The sequence below is a fragment of the Cyprinus carpio genome, chromosome A19 (assembly GCF_018340385.1).
Source record: "Cyprinus carpio isolate SPL01 chromosome A19, ASM1834038v1, whole genome shotgun sequence".
Lineage (NCBI taxonomy): Eukaryota > Metazoa > Chordata > Actinopteri > Cypriniformes > Cyprinidae > Cyprinus > Cyprinus carpio.
This window is the reverse complement of record NC_056590.1, coordinates 17,963,486-17,990,298: the sequence shown is the minus strand read 5'-3', so window position 1 is coordinate 17,990,298 and position 26,813 is coordinate 17,963,486. Positions and strand designations below refer to the sequence as shown.

The following is a 26,813-nucleotide window of genomic DNA, read 5'->3' as shown; positions in this document are numbered from 1 at the left end:
CTTTGAAGAGAACAAAAAATATGGACGAGGAAAATCTGAAAAAGGATAATGGATGAAACACCTGCAGAGTGCATGATTATATGGAATCTATTGTTGCTAGAATTAGGATGAGGGTTGGCTGCCTTCAATTTCCTCTGAGGCTCTTGCTGAAGATTTGGATAAAGGTGCAGTATTGATCCATGCGTAAGGGAAAGACTTTGTGAGGAGTAAAGCAAACTGACAAGACACCCCGAGTACATCCTCAAAGAGACGTCTGCTTACAGTGATTTATCGGATCTGCTCAACAGTGATTTTCACCCTGGTTGACCCCTGAGTCTTTTCAAGGTTTTGATCAGTCTTTTAGATAAGTAAAGCAGACTTGCTTGATGTCTTCTTCTAGTGTCAGTATATAGGCCTATATTAGTCTAGCAGAGGCAGTTATCAATAAATGGACAATAAATTAAAGGGGTCATATGATGCAATTTAATTTTTTTCCTTTCTTTTTGGAGTGTTACAAGCTCTTGGTGAACAAAGAAGATCTGTAAAGTTGCAAAGACTAAAGTCTCAAATCCAAAGAGATATTCTTTATAAAACTTAATACTCGTCCACGCCCCCCGAAACGGCTCGTTCTAACACGCCCCCCACATATCTGCATCAGTATGTGGGAAGATTTGCATAACGCCACCCAGATGTTCATGCAAAGAAAGAAGGCATACCTTTTATTCTCACTGTAGTATTGTTGTTGCCGCCGCGGCCATATCGTATAGACACTGTGTGTTTCACTGTGAAAGTGAAACTACTTTGTTTGGCCTTCCAAAAGAGGATGATATCTGCTTCGTCATGCCTGGAGCTGATCCATGCTGGTCCCAGAGGAAATACATCAACTTTGCACTGTGGATCGCTGAATCTGCTTTCACCGTGGACGAGGCGGCGTCCAGCCCGGGGTCGTCACATGTGGTTGCTGCAAGCACAAGGTACACTCCTTCATAGAATCCGGCACCGTTCTCAAGACGCCCGCCTCTGCTCATTCAAGCTGGCCGCAGCTCACTCAAGCATTGTAATAATATGCTGATTTGCTGCTCAAGAGACATTTCTTATCAATATTGAAAACAGTTGTGCTTTGTAGACCACTCTAGACCACGGCTCACTCTAGGCCTCCGGCCTCTGCTCACTCAAGGCCGCGGTGTGTGATGCTGTTTCGTTGAGAAATCGAAAATACTTTGTTTTTGCCTTCCAAAAGAAAACACGACTAGAAATCATGTTTATATCACATTTATAATGGGTTTTATGTTTATGTCTCGTCGCTCCGGCTGGACGAGGCATCACAATATGTTAAGAAGCATAACATTTCCGTCACACGCTCGAGGCATTCGGCCAATCACAACGCGCTGGATAGCTGCACAATCACAGCACACCTCGCTTTTCAGAGAGATGAGCCTTGAAAAAATATATGTTTCACAAAACGCGGCACACAGAAGAAAAAATAAAATACACAATATGTAAAAAAAAATGTTTTTAACATTAAACCGCATAAACACATTTCATTACACCAAATCCACAAAATAATGTTCTTTTTAGCAGCATCATATGACCCCTTTAAAGTTAAACTCTATTAATGGCATATGTGACTATAATTTTGGCTTGTCTCTCAATTTGTCAAAAACAAAGAAATAAGACCATTTGAAATCTGTTTTCTTAAAAAAAAAAAAAGATATGTTTTCAATTCAGTTTATTCCAGTGATAGCTGAATATTCAGCATCATTACTCCAATCTGCAGTGTCACATGATCCTTCAGAAATCATTGTAATAATATGCTGATTTGCTGCTCAAGAGACATTTCTTATCAATATTGAAAACAGTTGTGCTTTGTACCATTTTTTACTGTAACTTTTGATACATTTTAATGCTTTTATTGCTGAATAAAGGATTTTTTTATTACTGACCCCAAAGTTTTCTAAGATAGTTTAAAATCAGGAAAATATAATTAAATATTTGAGTAATTTACAGCATCTACCAGCAGGCTAACCTGAACAAAAAAATAAATAAAAATAAATAAATTTAAAAAAATTGAGGAATCCAGCTACAATGGAAGTCTATATGGGACTGTGGGAAAAGAGGTCAACTAGTATTTAACCCTAAAAAAATCACAGTGACACACTGATTCTTTACCATATTCAAGCGTTCAAAATGATCTCATTGCTCTCTCTGATTCTTTTAGCAGAGACATCTGTTTCATCAGAGCAGCTGTGACAAATCACTGAAGAAAGTTAGATGCCAAAAATAGACCTCTTTCTCATTTGATAACCCAGTTCCCTTCTGAGAAGTCTGAAACAGACAACGTTATTCTAAGAGTCCTATTTGACATGAATGTCTGTCTACAATCAGACAGATTAGCGCTCTGATCAGAGCCTGAATAGCATTTCCACCCACAGAAACACTCCAGAGACTTGTGTGTCCACCCACATGAGCTCTTGCCATGGTTGCATGATAGTGGACAATGTTTCAGCTTATCCTGTAGTAAATGCACAAAAATTACATTTTATGTTTCGTTAATGCTTTGTACGATTAGCGCTTGTATTGGTTATTTGTTTCTGACCAGATAGGAGATTCATAGTGTCCGATGATAATTCAAAAGTGTACTTAGGAGGCACAACCAATTCCCTTTTAACCACACGCACACTTATTTCAGGAAGATCCATTCATGCAGCTTAGCATACTGCCACATGGCAGCCGACGGTTTAACACTAGCGCGCTGACAATGACTGTTACTTAATATTGCCATCTGAGAGGCCTAACAATGAGGCACAAGAATCCTCCAGAGAGAGGACGGCTGAACATTAAACATGCCGCAAAAGCAGTCTGTGGTGTTGCTAAGAGTCATTGTTGTCATATCGATATTCAAAGTGTTAGGTTTGAATACTTCAGTCTCCACACTGTAAGGTTAGATTGCACTTAAGAGGGTGATTCTCTAAAGCCTGCCACTTTCAGAGAAAACATTTCACAATGTGAAGATTGCACTTGTTGCCCACAAAAACTTTAGCGGTCATTGAGAAAATGAAGAAAGCTTCCTGTCTGTAACAAGGGCATATTTTTGGTCATTTTGAGGGCAATGGAAAAGGAAACACTAAATAGTATTATACAACAGTTTGTTACGGTTCTCGAATTTGATTGGCTAAGCAATGTTCCAACAGTACAATGACGTTTCACTGTTTGTGTCACTTTGTCATTTTGTGTATGAACCGTTTTCACTGACTGTGATGACGTTTTCTCAGTTATTAACAATGTAAGTGTTTTATAGTTTCATTTTAGAATCATTAATGTACATTTATTAAATGATACTTTGTTCAGGAATGAAACAAGTGAGTAGCTATATTTGTAAGAGCGTAATAACTTAACTCTTACTCTGTAATATTGGCCTGTCCCAAGACCCACACTTGCAGTCTTGTGCTCCGAAATTGCATGATGTTGAAGAAAACCTATCAGTATAAGTTAAATTAATGAGATATTACATACAATTTGGAAGTAAAACAAAACGTGTTGTGCATTGCTTTTTATCATTTAATTAGAAGCTACTGAGCAGATATTTAGAAGTTTATTTTAAAGTGCAAAGTATTGAAATTCAAAATGTGTAAATAAAGTGTGTTTCACATCAGGTAATTAAATGTTCTACACACTCGAACGCTTGGGCTAAATACGGAAAATCAGCAATTGGTGAAGGGCAAAGACTGCAAGTTTAGGTATTAGGCTCATACATATGGCAGAAATAGTAAAAGCAGTATGCTAGTATGCTGTTTTGAACACCATAACGAATGGTTCACAATACGTTTTTATGGGTGAGTCATGAGTCATTGATTTGTTCAAAAACACTTCAGGAACAAAAACACAACTACTCTGTGTTGCTCAGAGACACGAGCGGTTCTGCTGTGGCTTTGCTTTGAAGAATTTTTGAAGGTGGTGCAGAAACGAAAAAAGGAAATGGCAATACTGTGTGTAGTATGTAAGTTACTCAATATTTACTTCTTGTTTATTTAACTGTTGTATAAAATCAGCATTACATTCGCATTATGCTGTTGGTCTGAATATCAGCAATGATGTGGTTACCTGCAGCTCCATGTTTATGGTTATGAAAATACAAGCTGAAATACAAGTTATGCAATTGATGTTTGATTTGATTTAAATTGAGAATTATTCTTGATCTTGAGGACTCTTCTTTTCATTAAACAGATTAATTGTTATACTGTTTTGAGACCTATGTGTTTGGTTTTGTTTTATTTTCTGCTTTTGGCTTCCTTTCTTTTTCTACATTTATACTTTCCCACTCCATGGCAACACGCCTCTCTGGAGCTAATACTGGATGCTTGATATGGAGGTTACGCACCTCAGAGAGGTTTAGGTTACAGAGATGTGATTCGTTCACGCTCCTCTTGCTGTTTCGTTTCCTTCTTTATATTTGCACCATCTTCCACCCTCTCTGTGGCTCTGCTTTGGAAAGATATTACATGAGGCATTTAGACATCCAGGGATGTTACTGATAGTTACCCAAGACCATAATGACCACATGGCCCGGATATTAGAAAACAAAAGGGGCCATTCATGCATGCTGATGCAGGTAAGGGCCCTCAAACAGAGTCACAGCATCATCAACCATAGCGGGTCCTCTCAGGATTGAACAAACCCACACAGACACAGTCTTTGATTGCAATGTCAGTAATCCTGAGTGGCCCCTGCTGGAAAGGAATTTATGTGCCTGTGTGTAGCATGAGTGCACCAGGTTCAACAAAATTTAAAAAACACAGCAGGGCAAAATAGGGTCCTTGTTTACTGCTTGCTTGTTCAATTTTTCTTAATGCTAGAGTGACCTTTGTGTATAATGAGGTATCTTAGTTTTAATTAATTCATGAACATCTTTAGAATGATTCAGGGGTTTTTAGATTGTTTTTCTCTGTGTATTAGATCCTAATGTTGAAAAAATCAGCTTGAAATGAAACAGCAGATATTCTGCAGAGTTCTTGTTAACAGGGAGGTCATTTGACTAAGAGTTAATTAGTGTTGGATACTCAGGGTTAACGATTCAACACACCATTAGCCCAAAGTATTCAATTTCAGCATGTAACTCACTTCATGTCACTCAATGTCTATAATACCATTTGTGTGGAAAAAGTGTGCTCTTCCTTTTTTATGTGATCGGATTTAGGTTATAATATAAAAAAAAAAAAATTCCCATACCTTCCAGTGAGGGAGGGATCCAAGCCAAATGTAAAATATCAAATACTTGGCCAACATGCGAAGTACTTAGAACATGTTAGCCAGTGTTATTTTAGTATTTTGTATATACCCTTACAGTTTTTAGTAATTTTGTTATGCACTTTTGTGATATTTATAGGTTTAGTTTATCTAATATTTATATTTTATTTATTTCAGCTTTTTTTCAAATAAAGCTGAAATAAAATAGATGAAACCAGTTTTAATCGTTTTAGTTAACAGTAACAACACTTATATTAGCAACTGCATAGCAACCATCCATAATACTGTAATTTCATTTAATTCTAATTTTATGTTTTGTAAAAAATCTTTTTGCACAGTTTTTGGATGCATGTCTGATGAATATTTATCAGCGGTAATCTTGTTAGCCTGACGACAGATGGCAGAATGCTGTGTCTTGTTTTTATACAGTCTATGGTCTTTACCAGTTTCATTTTGTCTCCAAAAAGCTGACGATCACAAATGAGTCATTCTAATAAATTCAGTCCTAAAGAAACCAGCAGCAGCCCGCAGGAATGATTACAAAACAACTCTGACACATGTGAAGTCCGTAAATCATGCACAAAAAGGGTGATGACGCCTCATTTAACATTATGTTGTATTACAAAAGTAGCTTCCCAACAGGTACACATTACTTGAACAGATGGGACAACAACATTGTGCAATCCTAAATGAGGGGTCCCGGGGTTTTCAAGAGCACTCTAGTCTGTGAGGCCTGGGGGTTTGGGGTTTCGTGTTGATGGATTCTGGGATGTTACCATGGCTCATCGTTGTTTTAAAAACAGGATGTGGGCCCACTGAGGAATGCCAAGATGCCTGGGTTGGCTAGGCTGAATGAGCAGAGGGTGACAGCCTCGCCAGGCATGCTGGGAAAGAACATTCTCATGTAGATAAACTGGAAAAGAGCTCCTTGTCTGGAGTCCTGGAACTCCACATGAGAATCTCACACTCAGTACTAGGATGGAAAACTAAGAGCCCAGCACCAAACAGTTCTCAGCATGTTCAGGGATGAAGAGAGTTTCATTTTCTATCTATCTATCTATCTATCTATCTATCTATCTATCTATCTATCTGTCTGTCTGTCTGTCTGTCTGTCTGTCTGTCTGTCTGTCTGTCTGTCTGTCTGTCTGTCTCTGTCTGTCTGTCTTCCCTCCTTTCTGTCTCTCTGTCTGTCTGTCTGTCTCTCTTTCTCTCTCTGTCTGTCTCTCTTTCTCTCTCTGTCTGTATCTCTGTCTGTCTGTCTGTCTGTCTGTCTGTCTGTCTGTCTGTCTGTCTGTCATCTATTTACTCTTCAATAGCAAACCAATCACTAATATTTATATACAATATTAATATTCAGATATAAATTTAAATTAAAGTATTTATTTTTGTAATCGCCCCGATAACAAACCAATCACCAATCACTAATATGTATGTTTTAAATATAAAATTACATTTATTTATTAACTTACTTAGTTGCTTAATCTTCAATAGCAAACCAATCACCAATATTTATATTTAAATATAAAATTACATTTATTTATTTGTTTGTTTTGATAATCTCACCAAATAGCAAAACAATAACTAATATTGATATGCAGATATTAATATTCAATTTTGGTAATTTGGATATTTTGGTAATCTTACCAATAGCAAACCAATTTAACAACCATTTAAATATTAAATAACATTCATTTATTTGTTTGTTTGTTTGTTTTGGTAATCTCACCAAATAACAAACCAATCACTAATATTTATATTTCCGTAAATATTAATTTATTTTATTAAATTTATCTAATATTTATTTATTTTGCTAGTTAGTAGTTAGCAAGTATTGTCACCAGTAGCAAACCATTAATTTAAATTACATCAAATAATTAATAATTATTTGAAATATTTATATATAACAAATAAAATAATACATCTACTTAATATTTTTTTTGTCATTTAATATGAACAATAGGTATTTTAGATATATGGTTTGCTATAGTTATTTTTTATTTAACTGTTGTACTTAGTTTGCTCAACAGAAAAGGCCTATTCACATTTTTTTTTTACCCTTTCTCTCTCTCTCTCTCTCTCTCTCTCTCTCTCTCTCTCTCTCTCTCTCTCTCTCTAGTGATGTGGTAAGGCTGTTTGCATCTAATATGGTGTTACAGAGAAGCCTTATGTTCATTTGTAGATGGAGAGCTGTTTTTTGCATTAAGTGTGTAAATAATCGTTAAAAAATTGATAATGAAAATGTTTAATGGTTGTAAAATTTTTATTGTAATAAATTTTGGGCAGGCATTAACAGATCATGTGTTACTAATATGTCTAATGGAGATCTTATTTGTTTGACCAACATTACTTCAATTTTGGTGTCATTTTACCCCATGTCTACCGTTTCACTTTTTTAGCTGTGCCTATATTTCTTGTTTTTCAAGAAGTGGTAAATGTGTGAACTTCTGGCACAACTAAGGTATGACCAATATTTCTCTTAACCAAAATCTACATGCTAGAGATATCTGGGTGTGGCTCTTTTCCTTCCCTCTTTCTTTCTTTCTCTCTCTCTCCGCCCCCTGTTGCAAACACAGCCCTTCTCTCTGGTCACCTGTTTGTGTGAGAACGGATGTGATGCAAACCACAGAAGCTGCTCCACCCAAAGCCTGTCCTGTTCATAAAGATTATGTTATATTGTCCCTTTAAATACCCACCTCCCATGTTTAGCAGTAATTAATTAAAGTGCAACAAATTGCTGATTTCATGACCACAAAGTACTTTGAATAAGAAGGTTTTATATACTGCATCTTCAGTGAATACTAAATTGTAATGGGAGCATTATGAGGATGTTGGCAGCTTATGTAACACACATGATTATTTATGAACAATATCAAACTAAATAGGAGTTTACCTGTATGTTCAGAGGCATTTTTGCTAGTTACTTGTTAGTATTACCATTTTTTTTACATGTACAAGGGTAGTCATTTAGTGTCATAGCTTATAGTAACATGAAATTAGCAGTAACATGGTTCAGCTTCAATGAAAACATTTTTGTGAAAATTATGCATTCAGTCTCATAGAATAAAGTATGTTTTTGACTCACTTTTTACATTGGTCCTTTAAAAGCCCTTGGGGATATGAAAAGTAGTTTAGTGGTAAAAACAATAGTTATATTGAAACTGACAGGGTGTGGTTCAGTAAAACTGTTCGTCACTTTGCTTGTGCCCTCTTTCCCATGCCTTCTGAGTAAGCAGTGAGGCTTTGCAAAGTGGCTTTGGGTCACTGAGAGGTTAAAATCAGAAAGAAAACAAGACTCCTCCCCTTGTGGTTGCACTGGTGACCCTGACATGAAATACAGTCCTGAAGAGCTTTTAGGAAGGAAAACTATCTGTCATTTACTGTTATTTTGGACAAACAGCGCTAGCTGTTTTTGATCACAAGGGTGCTCAAAATTGACTTTAATTTTTAATTTACATTTCCTGACCTTCTTCCAGCATTCCCTCAAAATAAATGTGCAAACAGACTCAGCAAGCACTATAGGCAGACCGGCCTGTGCATTGAATCAGATTTAGTGAAACTATGGCTCCATTTCTCAAAACTCTACACACAAAATCACAAACCACACACACACACAACATGCAAAACGTCACACATATATCTTACAAAAGCAAACACGTCTTTCAAAACTAGTTCAACTCTGAACTGAACTGAATCAATACTGAACTGACTCGAGCTGTATAATTTACTTGTTAGAGCTGCTTTACAGCAGAATTTGAATTTGATACTATTTTGAAGCTCCTTTGAAACAATCTATATTGTATAAAGCATTTTAAAAATAACGTTGACTTTCTGACTTGGCTTGTATGCATATTGAATGTGTGTGTATGTGTGTGTATATATATATATATATATATATATATATATATATATATATATATATATATATATATATATATATATATATATATATATATATATATAAACACAGCAGAATCACTGTAGAAATGGATTTTAGCTTCTCTATTAAACTGTTTAACAAACTAACTTTGTGGAGATATTGTGCGGATTACTTTCCTGCTTCCCAAAGGCTTTTGTTTGATATTTTTCATAGAGTGTGTTTCTTGTTTTTACCCAGGGCAGCCTGTGGTGTGTGGGATGTGCTGATAACAGCAGGTGTGTGTGTGTGTGTGTGTGTGTTTGTGTGTGTGTGTGTGTGTGTGTGTGTGTGTTTGTGTCAGTATGATAGCTGCTCATTCTCAGTGGTATGACTAACAGCTAACATAATTACGACAGGACAGACTGTTGATGAGCCTGTATTGACATAAAAGACTTCATTTTATATGAAATAAATACAAGGCAATGACTGTTTAAATGTGGAATTTGTACATTTCATTTTATGTACAGTACAGTATAGATGAGATATGCTTTAAAGTTTTAAAAGAACACCCTATATACATCAAATAACTGCTCAGCTGATTTAAAACGTTTATTATTCTTATACATATTGTTATACAACCTCAGAAAACCTGTGCCCTTTCAAAAGGTATTAATATGTACACTTTAGGTACAAATATGTACTGAAAGGGACTAAAATTTCACTTTTAAAATTTCACCAGTGGTTATAGTTGTGCATGTATATTAACAAAAATAGTTTTATGGTACGTCTCCAATATATATATATTCCACTGATAAACTACAATGATAAGCGTGTCAGTCTAAAAAAAACAAGAAAAACTCAATGCACTCATCTGTCTTAATATTAACACATATTAGTGAATTTTAGTTGCATAGTTGTAGTATCAGGGAGACTTCTGGGGATAGCAACTAGCCCCAGGTTTTAATCTGTTTACAAGAATAAACTTTAACCATGTGAAGAAAACTAGACCTGACCCATCTCATTAAGATTAATTTTACAGGAGTCATATAGTGCTTCAAAGCTTTTTTTCGAACAATAGGTTTAATTCACTTATCGCCATGTGAGTGCACTCAAACAAGACAACGCTACTGAGCTGGACTTAGAGGGACGTGAGGTGGTACGGTAAGGCCTTATATGGATATGATTTGGCAGATTTCTTGCAAATTAGTTGATCATTTGGAATAATATGGATTTATCAACGTTTCAACAAAGGTAGGAAAAAGTTTATGCATGTACGCCACTTATTATTAGGCCTGTTAGGCTACTGGCATACAGACCTGTCCGTAATCAAGCGAAAAGTTATGTAAGAACATTTTTTCCGTGCACATAAATAATAAATTATTAGTAAATACGGTTTGTTTGTATGTGTTTTTTCAACAGACTTTTCACTTTTCTTTCAGTTAATGAGTTTATACCAGGTTATTTGGTGTAGTAGGTGATAAGTAGTCTAATGTAAATGTGTTATTTATTTACATCAAATATGGAATATGTAGGTAGTTCTAGGAGTTCATTTGCTAGGTGTTTACTTGTTATTGTTTCTTTATTTAAAATTAGTTTTTGCTAATAGAATTTATTTGATGTCAGGTGAGACTTTATTGTCCACCAGGTGAGAAGCACAAGTCTGCTTGTTTGGAAAAGCATAATTTGATGTATCCTTCGTGTCCATAGCACCAACTGCTCAGGATGACTTACATTTCACAGTTTAATACTGTTCCATTTCCAAACTCTGCGTTTGAATAATAATAATAAGAGTAATAGTGATTCTTGCCTTAGCAAACACCATTAGTTTTGAAAGGATGGAGCAATCACATCAAAATGTTTCCTGGAAACGTGACGAGTGTGGGTGGATCTATTTTGGTTCCTCTATTTAGGACATTTTTAAAACGAAAAAAAAAAACGACTCCTGAAGTGAATAATTGCTGTTATACGACTGTGAGTGTGAGAGCTGACCCCTCCGTTAATGAGATTGTCATTAGGTCAGTTCCACAGAGCTTTCATCTGAGGCACACCAAAATTAAAGAGAAAGACTTAAATCCACTGCAGCCTAGTTACTATTTCAGAAAGACTTTAGATGTGTAGAACATGAGAGAAACTTTCAAACACACACCAAATTGTAAGTGAGTCACCTTATGCACCTCATAAAGCCTACATCATATATGATATGCCAGTTTCTAAGGCATCTAAATGATCAACATGATCACAGCTTTGCTTAGTTAAAAGCCTTTTAGTATTATTATAAAAATGTCCACCATCAAAGCAGTTCTTTTGCTGTGAAACCTATAATGATTTTTATAAAGTAAGCATATGAATAACTTATATTCAAGATGAATACTTCACAAGGTTTGCTTCTCAAGATGCTTCGGCCTGACCTCCACTAAACACATCACACTTTGCATATTTACCACACGCACACACACACTATCTCCCTCATTCTGACACTCACACAGGAGATTATGAAATCATTCTGTTGATGAAACTTGGCCTGGTTGGTGTGGGCTCCCACACACACTCACACTCGACTTGGTGCCTTCAGTAGAAGCTCAGAGCGGTCCACTGCCTCTCGCCTCTCTACTCAGGGCTTCACGTTCACCTGGGGGGGCAGTCCGAATGCTGATTTAATTTTACACTATAGTTACTGCTCCAACGCTTAAGCAAAAGAGAGGATAAGACGGAATGGCCTTTCCTGACATCACGAAGGATGACCTAAATGAACTGATGTGTGAGGAGGCAGAGGACGTCTTTGATGATGACGGTAGGGTCAAGCCGGGACGGGTGGGAAGTTTAGGCCATGGTTGTGAGTGAATCCTGTGAAGATGTAGTTTTTATGTGTCTTATCTTAGCATAATAGCGACTGCGTCAAGTGGGCGTTCTTGTATAACTCTTGGCTGTGTTGAAGTACATTGGTAGATCTGTTTGATAACTTGGAGGAGCATGTAGCTGTACAGCTGTGAAACTGAAACTCTGCAGCCGTTCGGCATTTTAGAAGGTGGTACATGATCAGACATGTTCCTTTAAGTGCTGTTTTATATTCCAAAGCGAAGAAACAGGTTGCTTGTTGATCTTTTTGAGGGCAGAAATTTCCCGTTTGTGAAATGTGCATAAATTAACATACTGTAAGAATTTAGTAGATCCTGCAAACGTTCTGAAGAGCATTTACTCTATGGTTGCTCCTAAATGACACTTTTGAGCAGCACAAACAGATAAGATGTCCCTTTTTTTCTGTAAATGAGTTTTAAGTAGATGAATGTAATGTCAATTTCTTTTCTAGTGCATGAGCATGCCAAAGCACAACTGCTATGATTTGTTTAAGTGAGGAGAAAACTGTAATATTGTGAAATATTATTACAATTTAAAATAACTGTTTTGTATTTTAATATAGTTAAAATGTTATCACTGTGGAGGATTTGGTGCTTGAGAAACATTACTTAGAGATATCATTCAAAAAAACTCAAATGGAAATCGAAAAACAATAATTAATATTCCAAATTTAAAAAACAACAGCAATAATTAATATTTCAAATGGAAATCGCAACAGCATTTATTTGAAATAGAAATCTTTTTTAACAATATCAATGTTTTTACTGCCACTTTTGATCAATTTAATGCATCCTTGCTTAATAAAGTATAAAAAATAATGATCTCAGACTTTTGAAAGATATAAAGTAGTGGGAAAATGTCAAATCATTTTGGTTTTTGGATAACATGGCCAATATTATTCCCATTTTGTTGCTTATTCAGTGTTTAAATGCTTTACATTAGCATCAAAGGCTGTGAAAAAACTTGTTAGCTCACTGAACATCCCTTATAAAAATCACTTCATTGGTAAAGTTGTCCTTTTAAAGTCTGTTTCTATTCTGGCAGATGTCCACTGTGCTGTTTCTGTAGAAATGAATGAGAATGAATGTGTGTCTGTGCATGAGAATAGAGAGAGAAAGAGAGATGAAAGCGATTTATTTCACTCACTCCATGAGAATGAATGTGTGTCTGTGTATGAGAATAGAGAGAGAAAGAGAGATGAAAGCGATTTATTTCACTCACTCCCTGACTGTATATTATGACTAGGATCTATAGATCAGGTCTTTCCCCCGAAAGGGTTCGAACTGACTGAATTTGGATTGGGTGGAAATGTGTCGCTATGTGTCTATTTATAGACTGTGATTGTGTGAATGTGTTGGACATTACCCATCATGCTCACATGCTTTTAAAGATTAGTGTTCATCAAAAACAGAAGCATGTATTAAATGCAGAAAAACATGTAGATGGAATAGTTAGCGATATACTGTATACAGGTATTTAAAGATAATATACATAGATTTATACTACTATGGTAGGAAATGCTTTATTGTGTTTCAGGAAGTAGTTGTCAGCAGACATACATTACTGATATTTGAGATGAAATGAACCATGAAATGAACCAAAAAGATTTATGTCCTTCACATGGGCATCATGCAGCCATGTTTTACGAGACCTTCCTGACTTGGTGTCCAGCTAACCTGGTTTAATAAACTGGACATAATATTAAATTAGTAAAAATAAAAATCTAAATTGGAACTGAATTTGACAGTAAACTATCTCTGTCCTTTTCCATCTCATTAAAAATCCAGCTCATCAAAAAAGACTTCTAAGCATCATATATTTAAATTAGCATTTTGTTAATTACAACATTAGAGAAATAGTTCATTCAAAAAATCAAAATTTGCTTTAAATTGTATCACTTTCAGAGCATCCATGATGTACAGTTTGTTTCTTCGTTGTAACAGATTGGGAGAAATGTACAGCCTTACATCACTTGCTTCTTGCCAAAATACGAGTCCACAATTCATAATATTGCTTCCTCCAGTGAAAAAGTCCATCCCCTGTTGTCCTCTCACATCAAAATCCACCAACATATTTGTTTAGAACTGTTTTTGCTTGTAAACGGTGCTTAATTTGTGTATATTTCTTTCCTGACTCAGACAAGACAACATTTTCAATGCTATAAAGCAATATTTTGGATAGAAGACTCTTTTTTTTTTTTTTCTGGAAGTGAAATGATGAACAAACACAAAGCTTTTCACTTCACACCCATCCTTTTGTTTTTATTGTGACATTTTTCATCAGCTGTTTGGACTCTCATTCTGACGGCACCCATTCACTGCAGAGGATCCATTGATGAGCAAGTGATGTAATGCTAAATTTCTCCAAATCTGTTCCAACAGAGAAACATCTAAATCTTCATCTTGGATCTGAGTGTGATGCAAATGGTCTGTGGAAGGTGCGACTCGATTGGAATGACCAAATTTAAATGTAAATATTTCTGCCACAAGCACTTTTTTTCAATAATAATGCAGCTTATGTATTTTTTTTCTTTTGTTAACTTCCAAGGCTTCAAAAATCTTCCATTATTTAACCTCCATTCAATAAAACCAGCTCATGAGAGTCTCTCATATCGTTTCCAGTTCACTACAGGCCAACCAGCAAGCAGCCTAAAATAAACTTTCTCCAAAAACTATTACAGTTCACCTATTTTTTTTTTTTCCTTTAACCTCATTCGATCACAAAGTGTTTGAGTAAGGCCAACTTTATGGAAACAAAAAACACACTTGTGTTCCTTTGCATGTGCTTCATGAGTTATTCAAAGAGGGTTTTTTTATGTGGCTGACTACAGCTCTTTGAGTAGAGTAAAGTCTGTTCTCTAGTCCTGAAGCAATAAAGTATGAGCACTGCTGCTGAGAATAACCTCAGAATACCTGGGTCACGGTGACTAGTGGAGTCTTCGTGAATAAAATTAATTTATATTAGTCTCCAATACCATGACAGCCTAACCCAGTGACTAACCAAAATACGTGCCACCTAAAGCAGTTGCAACTACTGAGCACATGATTAATATCATGTCAACTAATTAATATTCATGAGGCTGTTTTATAATGTGTCACCTTCACTTTTAAGATTGTTCCTTCTCTCCTTTTTTCATTAATATATAATTACAGCTGCTATTATGACTATATTGATTTTGCAGTATTACATTTAATGTACTCCTTAATTGTTTCCAAAGCATAAACGTAATTAGTTTGGGAATGTTTATGTGTTTTCATTTAAAGAACTTTATGATTGGCTTAGTGCTCATGTGATATTGCTGCAATGAAATTGTGAGGCAAAAGCTGCTGTATATGTAAGAACAGCATTTAAGCTGGATTGAATCATGTTTTCTGTCAATCAAATCAAGTCAGTGCAAAAATCAGTGTCAGATTTCAAATAATTTGTACTCCTCCTGATCTATGGCACTCAGGCTGGGGAAACTGTATCCCCTCAAGGGCTTCCGCAAAGCCCACTGTGGTGGCATTTGATTTCAGCCCAGAGCTGCTCCATGTATTGATTCATGCAGGATGGTGGTGCCGCTAGGAGAGATTTACGTCTGGCTTTAACTGATGTTATCTGCAGAACTGGCACTGTGATCTCTACACAATGTGCTCAGTCATCATCACTCTGCACTACATGTCCAAAGCTGCCAATGAATAACTATGATGTCAGTGTCTATGTCAGCAAAGCAGGATTTGTAGGAGCGATTGTAGCTCTAAACGGCTGTATGACGGGCATCAGCTGATGGCTTATCTTTATCAGAGGCTGATTTAGAGTATGTGTGAGTGATGTGGCACTGCTGTTTAATTCACCAGACCAGACACTTTTAACAGTAACAAGATGAAAGTAGTTACCACAGATTGTAAAACTGATTATAGGACTGATTATAAGATTATGAGACTACTCTGTCTGAAATCTGACTGGATGAGTCTTGTTTAAACTTGTATTGGTTTCCATATTATCTGTAAATCACCTTCAGTTAGACTTACTGACTATATTATTGCTGGGAAAACTTGTGTATTATTATTAGTATCATCATAATCATCATCATCATTATTATTATTAATAATAATAATAAATAAATAATAACTATTATTATTATTATTACTAGTATTATTAACACATTAGATTACTTATTGCAGATCATTTATAGTATATTATGTAATATGTTATATTTTATAATAATATATATTGCAGGTCTTTTATGATATTTCTGTTGCCACTGTTTTGTAAAAGCAATTAGACACTGCAATAAAGTTGTCAAACTTGAACAAATAAAAACTCTAATCAACGAACAATACCCTATTGGTTGGAGCCAGTTAATGAGTAACTCAAAGTTTTGTAAACCTCTCTACCTAACCTTCGATCGCGTGCATCCGCTACATTTGTAGTTTTTCTAACTCATTTTATTTGTGTTAGTAGTTCTGGACCGAATCCTTCGCCAAAGCACAATGAATTGTGGGCAATTTTAGCCATTAGAGTGTGCATGGATCCACACTTTAAAAATTGACCTGAAATAGTAGACCATCCGGGGACTTTTGGCATACCACATTTTGCTATAAGTTTGATTGCATAATTGCTGTTAATAGTGTTAATCGTCTGTTTGTTTACGTCTTTTTATTGATTTTTCTGAACATTTCTGCCGTATACACATGAACTGACAGTCACCACTGATAAGCTACTACTAAATATTGTAGAAACTTAATTTTCTGTAAAGTTGCTTTGTAATGATTTGTATCGTAAAAAGCGCTATACAAATAAACTTGAATTGAATTGAATTGAATTGAATACTCTTTTCAACATACTATGCTTTGGGACACACTTATTCTATTCTCACATACTATTTAGGATGGATAGTATGAACATTGAGAAGCAGGGTTTGAAATTGCTCACAGTTCTGGTTCTTTTCAAAAAACAGAACCGGTTCTGAATAAGAACCGGTTCTCAGTTCCCAACTGTGTGAACACCCTGACGCACATGGAGACAGAAGAGCTGTCAGTCAATAAACGGGAAAACAAAGTAACTGGCATAACTTCTCTAAAAAAGTAACTCAGATATTTTCTTGTAAATTAAAATTATTTGAAAAACTAAACTAATTACATAAAAAAACAAAATGAGTTTCTTTATCTCACATTACTTGTAATGAGTTACCAACACCCTGACGCTGGCTCAAAACATGTGTGAACACCCTGACGCTGGCTCTGAAATTCCCAGCATTTTGTCCTCAGATTACACTCATACTTTGACAATAATATCAACTTTTGCGTATTGGCATGTTCAGGCTCATTCAGATTGGAGGTTTTAGCCCCTCTCGCTAAGGTTTATCCATCCATGTAGAGTGTGATGCTCAGGGCGAATGTGTCAGAAGGAAACAGCCATGAACTGGTCATAGCGACTAAGGACACATGCCCTTGAGTGCACAGAAGAAACTGTGCAGCCTCAGGGTGAGAGCAAAAGAACATGGATTTGCTGATTGCTGTTCTCTTTCTTTGAGCAGCCCTTTCTTTAAAGACAGCTCAATGAGAGATTCAGGTGTCATGTGTACAATGACTGTTTGGGGGGTTGTGCATTACGGTTTGTTTTCTCCTCACCACCGCGTGACGGAGTCCTCCATTGACCTACTTTAGACCAAACAAGCAGAGCTTTCCACAAACATGAGTCTACGACTGTATTCTTGTGCTGCACGGTGGGTGAAAACACACAATGTGGAGAGGTTGACAGATGAGCACAAACACTTCCTGGTTACCGAACACCTGGAGGCCGACTGTCCAGACAGCTGTGTGTGGGTTTGGCACCGTGAGCTGCTACCTGCATCAGAGCCTGTCATTAGGACCAAAGGCAGGAGATTAGCCACAGGGCACGGCTGCCTATAATCTAAAAACTCAGGCTTACTGAAGGCCTTCAAACATCATGAAATACACACAGATTTGCAGTGCTGCAGTTTCAAAGGGTTTAAGGGGAAATTTACATCCTGACATTTTACTTAGAGCTAGATTTATACATCTCACAAGAATATGTGAGAGGTTCCTTCCCATGCATAACTCACAATAGGGTGCTTTCTGCTAGATGTCTATGTTTTTGACTCCAACGGTAGGCCTGACACTTATAGTTTCTTTAAATTAAATTTTAGGATTCCAGAAGAGGTTCCCGTTTATTTTAACCAATGAATTTACATGACTTTTCAAGTTGTTTGTGGTTTACTGAATGAGTTTGTTTTGACTTAATTTAATATATATATATTTTTAGCTCACTATTTCAAAAGATTCATTATAAAAATACTTAAAGAGTTTTATGATTTTATTAATTTACATGGCTTTATTAGGTCTAGAAATTAGACTTTTAAAATTAGGCTACCTAATTTTTCCAGGTTTTTTAAGACTGGTCCTTCAAACAAACAAACAAAAAAAAAAACCTTGGTGTGGTACTGATAAATACAAACATACATTTAAATACATTTAAAATTGTAATTCATACGTACAGTGGAATGAATACACCTCTTTGTAATTAAAATAAATTCATTTAGATTTTTTTTTTTTGGGGGGTGGGGGGGGGTTGGGGCATAAATTAAAACTGTGGGTGATACAAATCAAATCCTGAAAAAAGCCTCATTAAAATTGGGAGGTGGGGGGCAGTGAAGAAGTTTTGATAAAATATTATTATTATTGATATTGTAAAAAAAAATAAAAAATAAAAAATCAAGACAAGTATTGTGACCAACACAAAAAATGCATTCAAAAAAAAAAAAAAGAAAAACTTTAGTGCATTATTATGTGGTTGCTAGGGAGATCTAAGAGGTTGCTGCTTAAATTGTCATTTACAAAGCCAGTAATAGAATATTGTTAAAGGGATCATTCCATTGACAGCTTCACACATACTGATCTTGCTGCGCTTGTCTGGCTGCTTTTCGGAACCTCTTGACCCCAGTGGCATGTTGTAACCTATTTCTCTTTGTCTCTCCCAATGGAAGTGATTGCAGATAGCGCATGTTTTCTGCACAGACGTGTGTGAATGATTTCTGCTCAGTCTGTATATTTGTGATACGGAACATGACAGCATTAAATACCAAGACAGAATGAATGGATTGTTATGTTTAAGTGCATGTCCAGGTGCTATAAATGCCAGTGATTATCTGAATAAGGTTATTTTTTAGTCACATTCCTTCATTGCATATTGACTCAGCTCAATAAACCTTCTGTTTTCATTCGTATTTCACCAGCTAACCTGTTTAAGACCAGTTGCAATTGAATTGAGAGAGCTTCTTCTTTTGTACCAGACTCCTGTAAGCCTGAGATCTGTTTGTGCAGTGCTTCAGTAAATATAGCTTCTCGTCGGGGGCTGCTGATGACAGCCATAATTACAGGATGAGGCGAGCAGCAGCTGAGAGAGAGGATGCATGTGGAGGTGTCTGTGCTACACTGTCCAAGCCTGTCTGGATGCACCCAGACTCTCAGACTATTATACAACACATCGCAATGCACCCCACCATGTGAGAGCGATGTACCAACCAAGGTCAGGTTTAACCACAATGAGCTCGTTTGGAAGACTGGGACTTTAAGAATGAGACATGATGTAAAGTGGCTTTCACAGTAACAGTACAGTCAGGTGCTCAAACTTTAATGTGGTCATGCGGATTCTGCTATGAAGTGCAGTGTCTGCAAGGCACATTTCTTCCACCTACAGCAAAGACTTCAGCTTGGGGAATAGATTTGTGTGTTTTGTGGATAAAAAGATAAGAGAGAGAGAGATTTCATGCATAATTAATCCTCCTAATTGATCTCTTATCTGCCCACATTGTCTTAAAAATAACAGACTAATACAGTGACACTCAGTGTAGTCCCATTTGTTTTGGTTCCATTCATTCCAATTCAAATAAAACTTGCTCATCTGTCTACACAAAGTCAGTCATTGAAATTTCCTTAAGTAAACTGACATGAATGTTAAGACTTGTAAATGATTGATGAGGGGTAACTGGCAGAACTGCATTTGTAAGATATAAAAGTTTGGAATAATTAAGATTTAATGTTAAGATTAAGATTTAATGTTACTGGTTTTAATGTTTTTAAAAGACGTCTCCTATGCTCACCAAGGCTGCATTTATTTGATTAAAAAATATGGTAAAACAGTAATATTGTGAAATATTATTACACTTTAAGAAAAAAAAACTGTTTTCCATCTGAACATATTCTAAAATGTAATTTATTTCTAAAAATCTGAAAAATTAAGGGCCCAAAATGAATGCTGTTACAGATACTTTCAGTGTTAGTAATGTACCACCCTTAGAGCATATTGTCTTTTTGTATTTGTATTTTTTTTACTCTATATGCTCTTTTTTTTATCTATGTACAGCACTGTACATATTTGTGTTATGTGTGCATTCCTAACACGTTATTTTAGTCTTTTGTTACTAAAATTTAAGTTATATTTATTGTATAACACTCATTCTTATTCTTCAAAGGATTTATAATTTATATAATTTATAACAAATAACTGTTCTTGAAATTACTGTAAGATATGTTGTTATATAACACTGATATCCAGCTCTGTTTTTAAGACAGCATTCCAGCATTTGCACTGGTCAGTGGTCAGGTAGCTTGTACTGTTTTCTACAGTGTGCATGTTTCATGTTGCCTACAAGCACACTGAGCTATTTTAAATATGCAAAACTCCTACAGACACATAGTTTATGCAGCTTAAGATTCACTCTGACAGCTGAGCACATACCCCATTAATGCCAGCCCCTGATGTAACACACTACAATGTGTTTTTAGACGAGCCTCAAATCAGTCAAGGCTGAATATGTGAAAACGAACAGGCCCCGCCCACTACCACAGCGCTGCCTTCTGATTGGTCCGTGGCGCCTACGAGTGCGCTACATATGATTTTTGATCCGCTGCTGTCGTGCTGCATGGTTTCACTCGGCAAAGTCTGTGGTGCTGTCATTCAGCACGTTTTATTAAAACAGTTTTATTTCGGACGCATCAGCACTCGAGTCGCAGAAAGGAGAAGTGATATTTTGTTCTCATGGATGGAAGTGCACAGCTCGAGTAAATAACATTCACTGGGAATAAGTTTCTGTCTCGAGCGGTGAGTGTCTGTATATTTGACACTATAACGTATCTGAATATTGATATTACAACTTACTGTGGGGACATGCTGTTTTGCAGCCTGGGTTTGCTGGAGTGCTTCTAAAAAATGTCAATTTTAAGGCATAATTGTGATTGACCACCTATTGTCATTGTTTTGATGCATTGTGCATGTGATGAACTGATAAACTGCAGTTTTATTCTGCTTCCGACTCCAAGATTTAATTTAAAATGATGTTGCAGAAGCTGGTCAGTGTTTTATTTATTTATTTATTTATTTGTCTGAAACCATTTTCATATCGTAAACTCTTTGCAATCTTTCCTGCACTAAACTGAATCGCACTTCAGTTCGCTTCTCCAACGAATCGTTCATTTGAGCCGGATCTTTTTGTAATGAATCAATTAGAAAAACAACAGTTCAGTCCAAATCGAGCTTCACGTGAATCTTTATGAGCGATTTTGCATTGAATTGTTTGTATGAAAGTTTTATTAACACAGTATGCAGATCTACTTTTTATATGTCGCTAGATGTAGATTAAATGTAGATGTATTGTTTAATGTAAATTCAGATTATTGGTTCTAATTTAGTTGTTTTTATGAGCAGGGTCATTGCTGAATCAAATTGAACCGGTACACAGAAAATTAATTATAATAACCATTATTATTATTAATAACGCATAATAAAAACAACATAATCGACAGCACTATATATGCATTCATATTGGTTTATTTGAACATTGTATTGTTAGGTTCTTCTGTAAACGGTTCTTTGAAACCAGCTGGGTCGAAAGAACTGATTCGCGGAAATGAATCTTACTTTGTTGGGTTTGGTGCGGGTGTGAATAAAACAGAGTGTTTCAGGAAATAAGACAAATTGCCACCAGACTGATGTCTGTTTGAACCTGCTGTATAATGTGGCAGCTGTCAGGTCAATATTTCATCAGCTCATATCTGAAACAGTGCCATATGTTCACTTCCAGAAGGTGAAATGCTTCTCTTTCAGGTTACTTTCTTTATTGGAAGCTAGCATGACAGTGATTTGAGGTTTTTGTGTGTAATCTGAATACTGGGCAACAAACATAAAATATTTATTACTGTAATTTGCTATGCTTCCATGTTTAAATGAGTCTTGTACCTTCATCGTGTTTCCATTTTTCATATAATTTTTGCTTTGAATCAAAGTTTGTACTGTTGAGGTCTATCTCAGAGCTGGATGTTCTGGTTGAGAACTTTTAAAGTATCTCCTGAGAGAACAAAAAAATGAGAAAAATACTTCTGCAATCAAGACCACTGAAAAAGTGGGTGGTCACGGTTACGCTCTGTTGGAGGGGGTGCTAGAGGCTAAAGCTGCCAAAGCAGTGACAAATGAGCATTTCTCAGAAATTCATCTCTGAAGGTTTTTTTTTTCTTCACTGAACAAACCCATATTTTCCTTCCCTATCACTGCATCTCCCAGCCCTGTATCTCTTCAATCTCAGTTTCTCAAAAATGCCTTGTAGTGCATATTATATCACATTCTGCTAACTGATCTCTGTTTGACACTTCTAAGCAAAGATTCAGTGGTTATCAGTTTTATCTAGGTCTGCTGAACCGGTGGGTTGCAATTAATTGAGTCGGGCAGCACTGTTTGAATACAGTACATTTATGGCTTATTATTTGATACATTGGGCCATTATGACAATCCAGACAGTCCTTGATTCCTGTCTAAACTCTCAACAGTGCAAATAATGATTGCTGATGCTCATACATGCATTTATTTATTCATCATGAAAAATGGGATTTTGAGTGTACTTGAGGGCAAAGTTTGCGTCTTCAGCAGTGCATGTTGTTTCTTCTTTGTGAATTGCGCTGGATAAGGTAAAGCTCAGTGAAACTTGGCAGGTGTTCAGTAAGATGAGGCCACTTTACTGCAAGTTCTCTGAGCACATCAGCTTTGTGAGTTTGATGTTTAGTCCTAGTGTTTTCCTTTAGGCTTTAGTGGTTTACTTTTTCACAGCTGATTATCACTGAATTTTCCACTCTTGGTGGGCATCAGTGTATAATCCTCCTCAGGAGGTCTTCAACCATTGCTAAACCACTTGGCTGCAGAGTTAAGCTGTCGCCTTTCGTTTGTCTTCATTAAGATGTATCTTGATGAGTATTGGCTGCACATCATTGTGGTATCTAACAGAGATATAATCAAGCTTTTGAAGTTCATGTGCGTTTGAAAGGCTCTTTTTCTCCAGTGATCTTGTACAGACAAATCCCAGTCACAGTCTGACCCCACAGGGCCTGTGGAGGGGTATTTCAAGAAAAACAGGAGGTAGAAAAGAAGTTGTTGATGAAAGAGAGATCTTTTTAGTAGGTGGAGAAAGCAGGATGGAAGAGGTCTGGGTTTTATCTACTGTCACTCTGCTTATGACAGGGGGCAGTGAGAGGTTTCGACTCACGTCACGGCCGTAAAGAGAGCTAAATCAAATCAGCGGGGTCAGCAGGAGGCCGGCAGTGCATCAGTGTTACTATAGAATCATTCTCCAATGAGATATGCTCTTTGTTGTCAGCTAACACTCAACCAGTAATATTCAAATGGCACTCTCAATTAATAAAATTTTTGCATAATCGGTTCATAAATGGTGTCTTAGAAGAACAACGGCTCTGTGTAGTAAATGCAGCTCCACAAAGCACCTATGTGTAGAGATTTACTGCTGATTACAGAACCGTATCTACCAACAATAATCTCATCAAATAACTTACATATATATATGTTTCAATAAATCTATTTTGCAAACATTAACATTAACACAATATTGTATATTTTGTTTTATTGATTAGAACAATTAGAAAAAAAAACCATACATTTAATTTCAATAACTCCATATAAAAATCTGTGCTTTCTGGGTTGTTATTGAATACATTTTAATCTGCAAATGATAGATGTGCTGCTTCCTTCAAAATTGTCCTCCATCTTGAATTCTGTGCTTTCTGGGATTGCCTCATCTGCAAATGATAGATGTGCTGCTTCCTTCAAAATTGTCCAAATTTGTTATTTTGAATTGCCGCTTAGTTTTTGGAACAGCATTTGCATCAGGAGTGTGTCTATGGTGCCTTAAAATGCTGTAGGCAGCTGGCTAGGTTTTGGAACAGAGCTTGTGTTTTGGTCAGTTTCTGGAGAAAGCCAAGCTGAAGTGAATGACTTGGCATCTTCTCGTTCACTCGCTCTCTTCCTGAACAGATGACGTGCTTTTAGCTCTCATCAGTGGGGATGCTATCCCAGACTGCCAGATTAACAGTCTCTTTGAATTTGCCCACACTGAGGACAGCCCTTGCACATCCGTTTTGCAGACAGTTATTGCATAGCGACAAAATCACAATTTCTCAGCCCTGTGATTAGTATTACGGTGGTTTATCTTTTAAACATAAGCTGATGAACTCAGTGTTTTTGTTTTTCCTTGTCTGTTTGCATAGCAGTTAGAAGGTGTGCAGAAATCTGATTGGTTGTGGTGGATTCTTTCTGAAAAGCCAACTATATTTTGACATCTTATAAGTGAAAAGGTAAAAACTGTAAAAACTGACCAGCCCTCAATGTTAATCGATGAGATTTGTTGTCTTCCGGGTAAAAAGCAGAAATCTTATTCAATATTATAATATTATTCAACAATTTGCAAAATTCAAGGTATCATTTCTGTCCTTAGCACAAACTAGTAAGTTACGCCATAGTTTAACACGGTTAAGTGTTCTTTTTTTTTTCAGATTTATACCCTGAGTATGTAGTATTTATGATATTTGCCTTATCGAGCACCACTAATTCGGGATTCTGCCTTTTTCCTGACCTACATGCACCACATCAAACCTCTGTTTGTCATATTTTTTCATCATCTTAATTTTTTTGTTGTATTTTTAGGACACAGTTTCATCTCAAGTCTTTTAGGGTTGTGTATCAGTGTGTGCTTTTCTTTCTTAGACTCTTTGAAGCTGAAAGCGACGTGTCATCTTTAATTTAAAATGTCTTTTCAGTCCTCAAAACAAAAACTGTTTCAATGTTTCATCTGCATATGCCTGACACAAGTCAAAGTGTTGGCATCTTTTTTTAGCAATGTTCTAGTTATGTCCAGTTGGCAGAGTGCAGGAGAGACAGAAATGCAGAGGCAACTGTCTTTCTCCATCTCTGTTCTTGTCTTTCTTTTCATTCTTGGCTTTATTAATTCAGTTCATTTCCTATTCTCCATTTCTTTTAGCTTGAGCCATGTCTTATTTGTGCAGTACTGGTCAGCGCTGTCCAAAGGGAGACCAAATCAAGTGAAACTTAGTTCAGTGGCTTAACAAATGTAAGGGACTGGCGTAGCCCCTCAGTGACCATCCACATTTACTGTTGAACTTAGAAATATGCATGTTATTTTAGGACAGCTGTTCCTTGCAGTGCCGTTGCTTAAAGGGATAGTTCACCTAAAAAGAAAAATCATTTACTCACCCTTGTGTCATTACAAACCCATTTTATGTTCTTTCTTCCATAGAATACAAAGATATTTTGTAGAATGTCCAAGCTACTCATTTCCATACAGAGCTGGTTTTAAAATTTGTTGTCAAAGTTGAGGTCAAGGATTTCCGAAAATAATGTCAAACAAAACTGTTAGATAGTTTCAGAAGGCTTTGAATACAACATAAAAATACAGAAAAAAGGCATATAGACTACTTTTATGATGCTTACTCTGCTTGCCTGTGTGAATCACAACACACTTTCAGTGCAATTCATAACTATTTCACATTTTGGAGAATTGGTGGCAAAATTGTATGAATTCATAAAATCTCATTTGAGCGTTTACTTCACTTATGCCCCACTGAGGGCTGTTATTAGGGGTAGATCTTCAAGGACTGATATAATCACAGCAAAGTTATTTTTCATTTTTTGTTTAAGGGGTAAAAATAAGTTTGAAATATTTGAGCAGCATTATACATTATACAGTGCTGCTGAGAGTGGCATTTAAATGAATATGTAATTATGTGCTGGACACTTTCCTTTCAGTAACAAAATAAATACAACAAAAATGACAGCAGTGAAGAAAAAAACAAACAAACAAACAAACAAAATTTTTCTTTGGCAAGTTGTTACAAACTCCCAGAATCCACTTTGCTTTGGCCTAACAATTTGAAATGCTGTGCCACAAGTTTGTTCTTATTGCTTGAAGTATTATGAAGTATTCATGCTTAGTTTTTATCAGAAAACTGTATGCTTTCAGACAAATCAGATCGTAGGAATTCATATAAATTCATAAAAACTCTTAAAATAGTTACATTTTCCAAAACATTCTTTTTTTGGCCTTCCACTGAAGACACAGTATGAGGTTGAGTGAAGAATCGTCTTCTTTAGAAGAATGATGGCAAAATATGTGATTATACAATACCCCTCCCCTAACAAGTTTCCTACATTTGTCAGCGTCTAAGTAAATGTGTTCTCTCTTCTATTAACATAAACTGGACACTGGAAGGTATTGCATTTTTAAGCTGCCATGGTACGGGGAAGAGGATTTTTTGCTTCACAACATATCACATTTGACATTTGATCTGGGTTTGTGCTGGTTTTTAGCCAGCTGTGCTCTGTTATCCTCAGATATTATCACACAAGCTTTTTTTAGGCCTCAAGCTGTTGTCTCCACATATAAGGATTTTTTATCATTATGTCTTTGCTGCTTTGTAAATATGGCTCAGTGTCTAGTATTACAGCAAAGCATCCACATATCACTCAGAATTGTCCCTCAAGTCTAGCCCATTTTCAAACTCGTTTCTTTCTCTGACTTTTT

At 36.2% G+C, this 26,813-nt stretch overlaps 1 protein-coding gene across 5 annotated transcripts in view; it reads left to right on the top strand.

Annotated features, from left to right (window-relative positions):
* LOC109107039 (rho family-interacting cell polarization regulator 2-like) overlaps positions 1-26,813 on the top strand; it is a 59,390-nt gene that overhangs the window by 4,588 nt on the left and 27,989 nt on the right. For 2 of the 5 annotated variants that reach the window (XM_042776848.1, XM_042776846.1), the window contains exon 1: positions 11,640-11,870. The exons of 1 other annotated variant lie outside the window; for it this stretch is intronic. In XM_042776848.1, coding sequence (XP_042632782.1) covers positions 11,792-11,870 — 79 coding nt within the window. In that variant the 5' untranslated portion in view covers positions 11,640-11,791. Of the gene's footprint in view, positions 1-3,957; positions 3,977-11,639; positions 11,871-20,838; positions 21,041-26,813 lie in introns of those variants that run through there. 2 more of the 5 variants (XM_042776850.1, XM_042776849.1) reach the window with 2 other exon arrangements.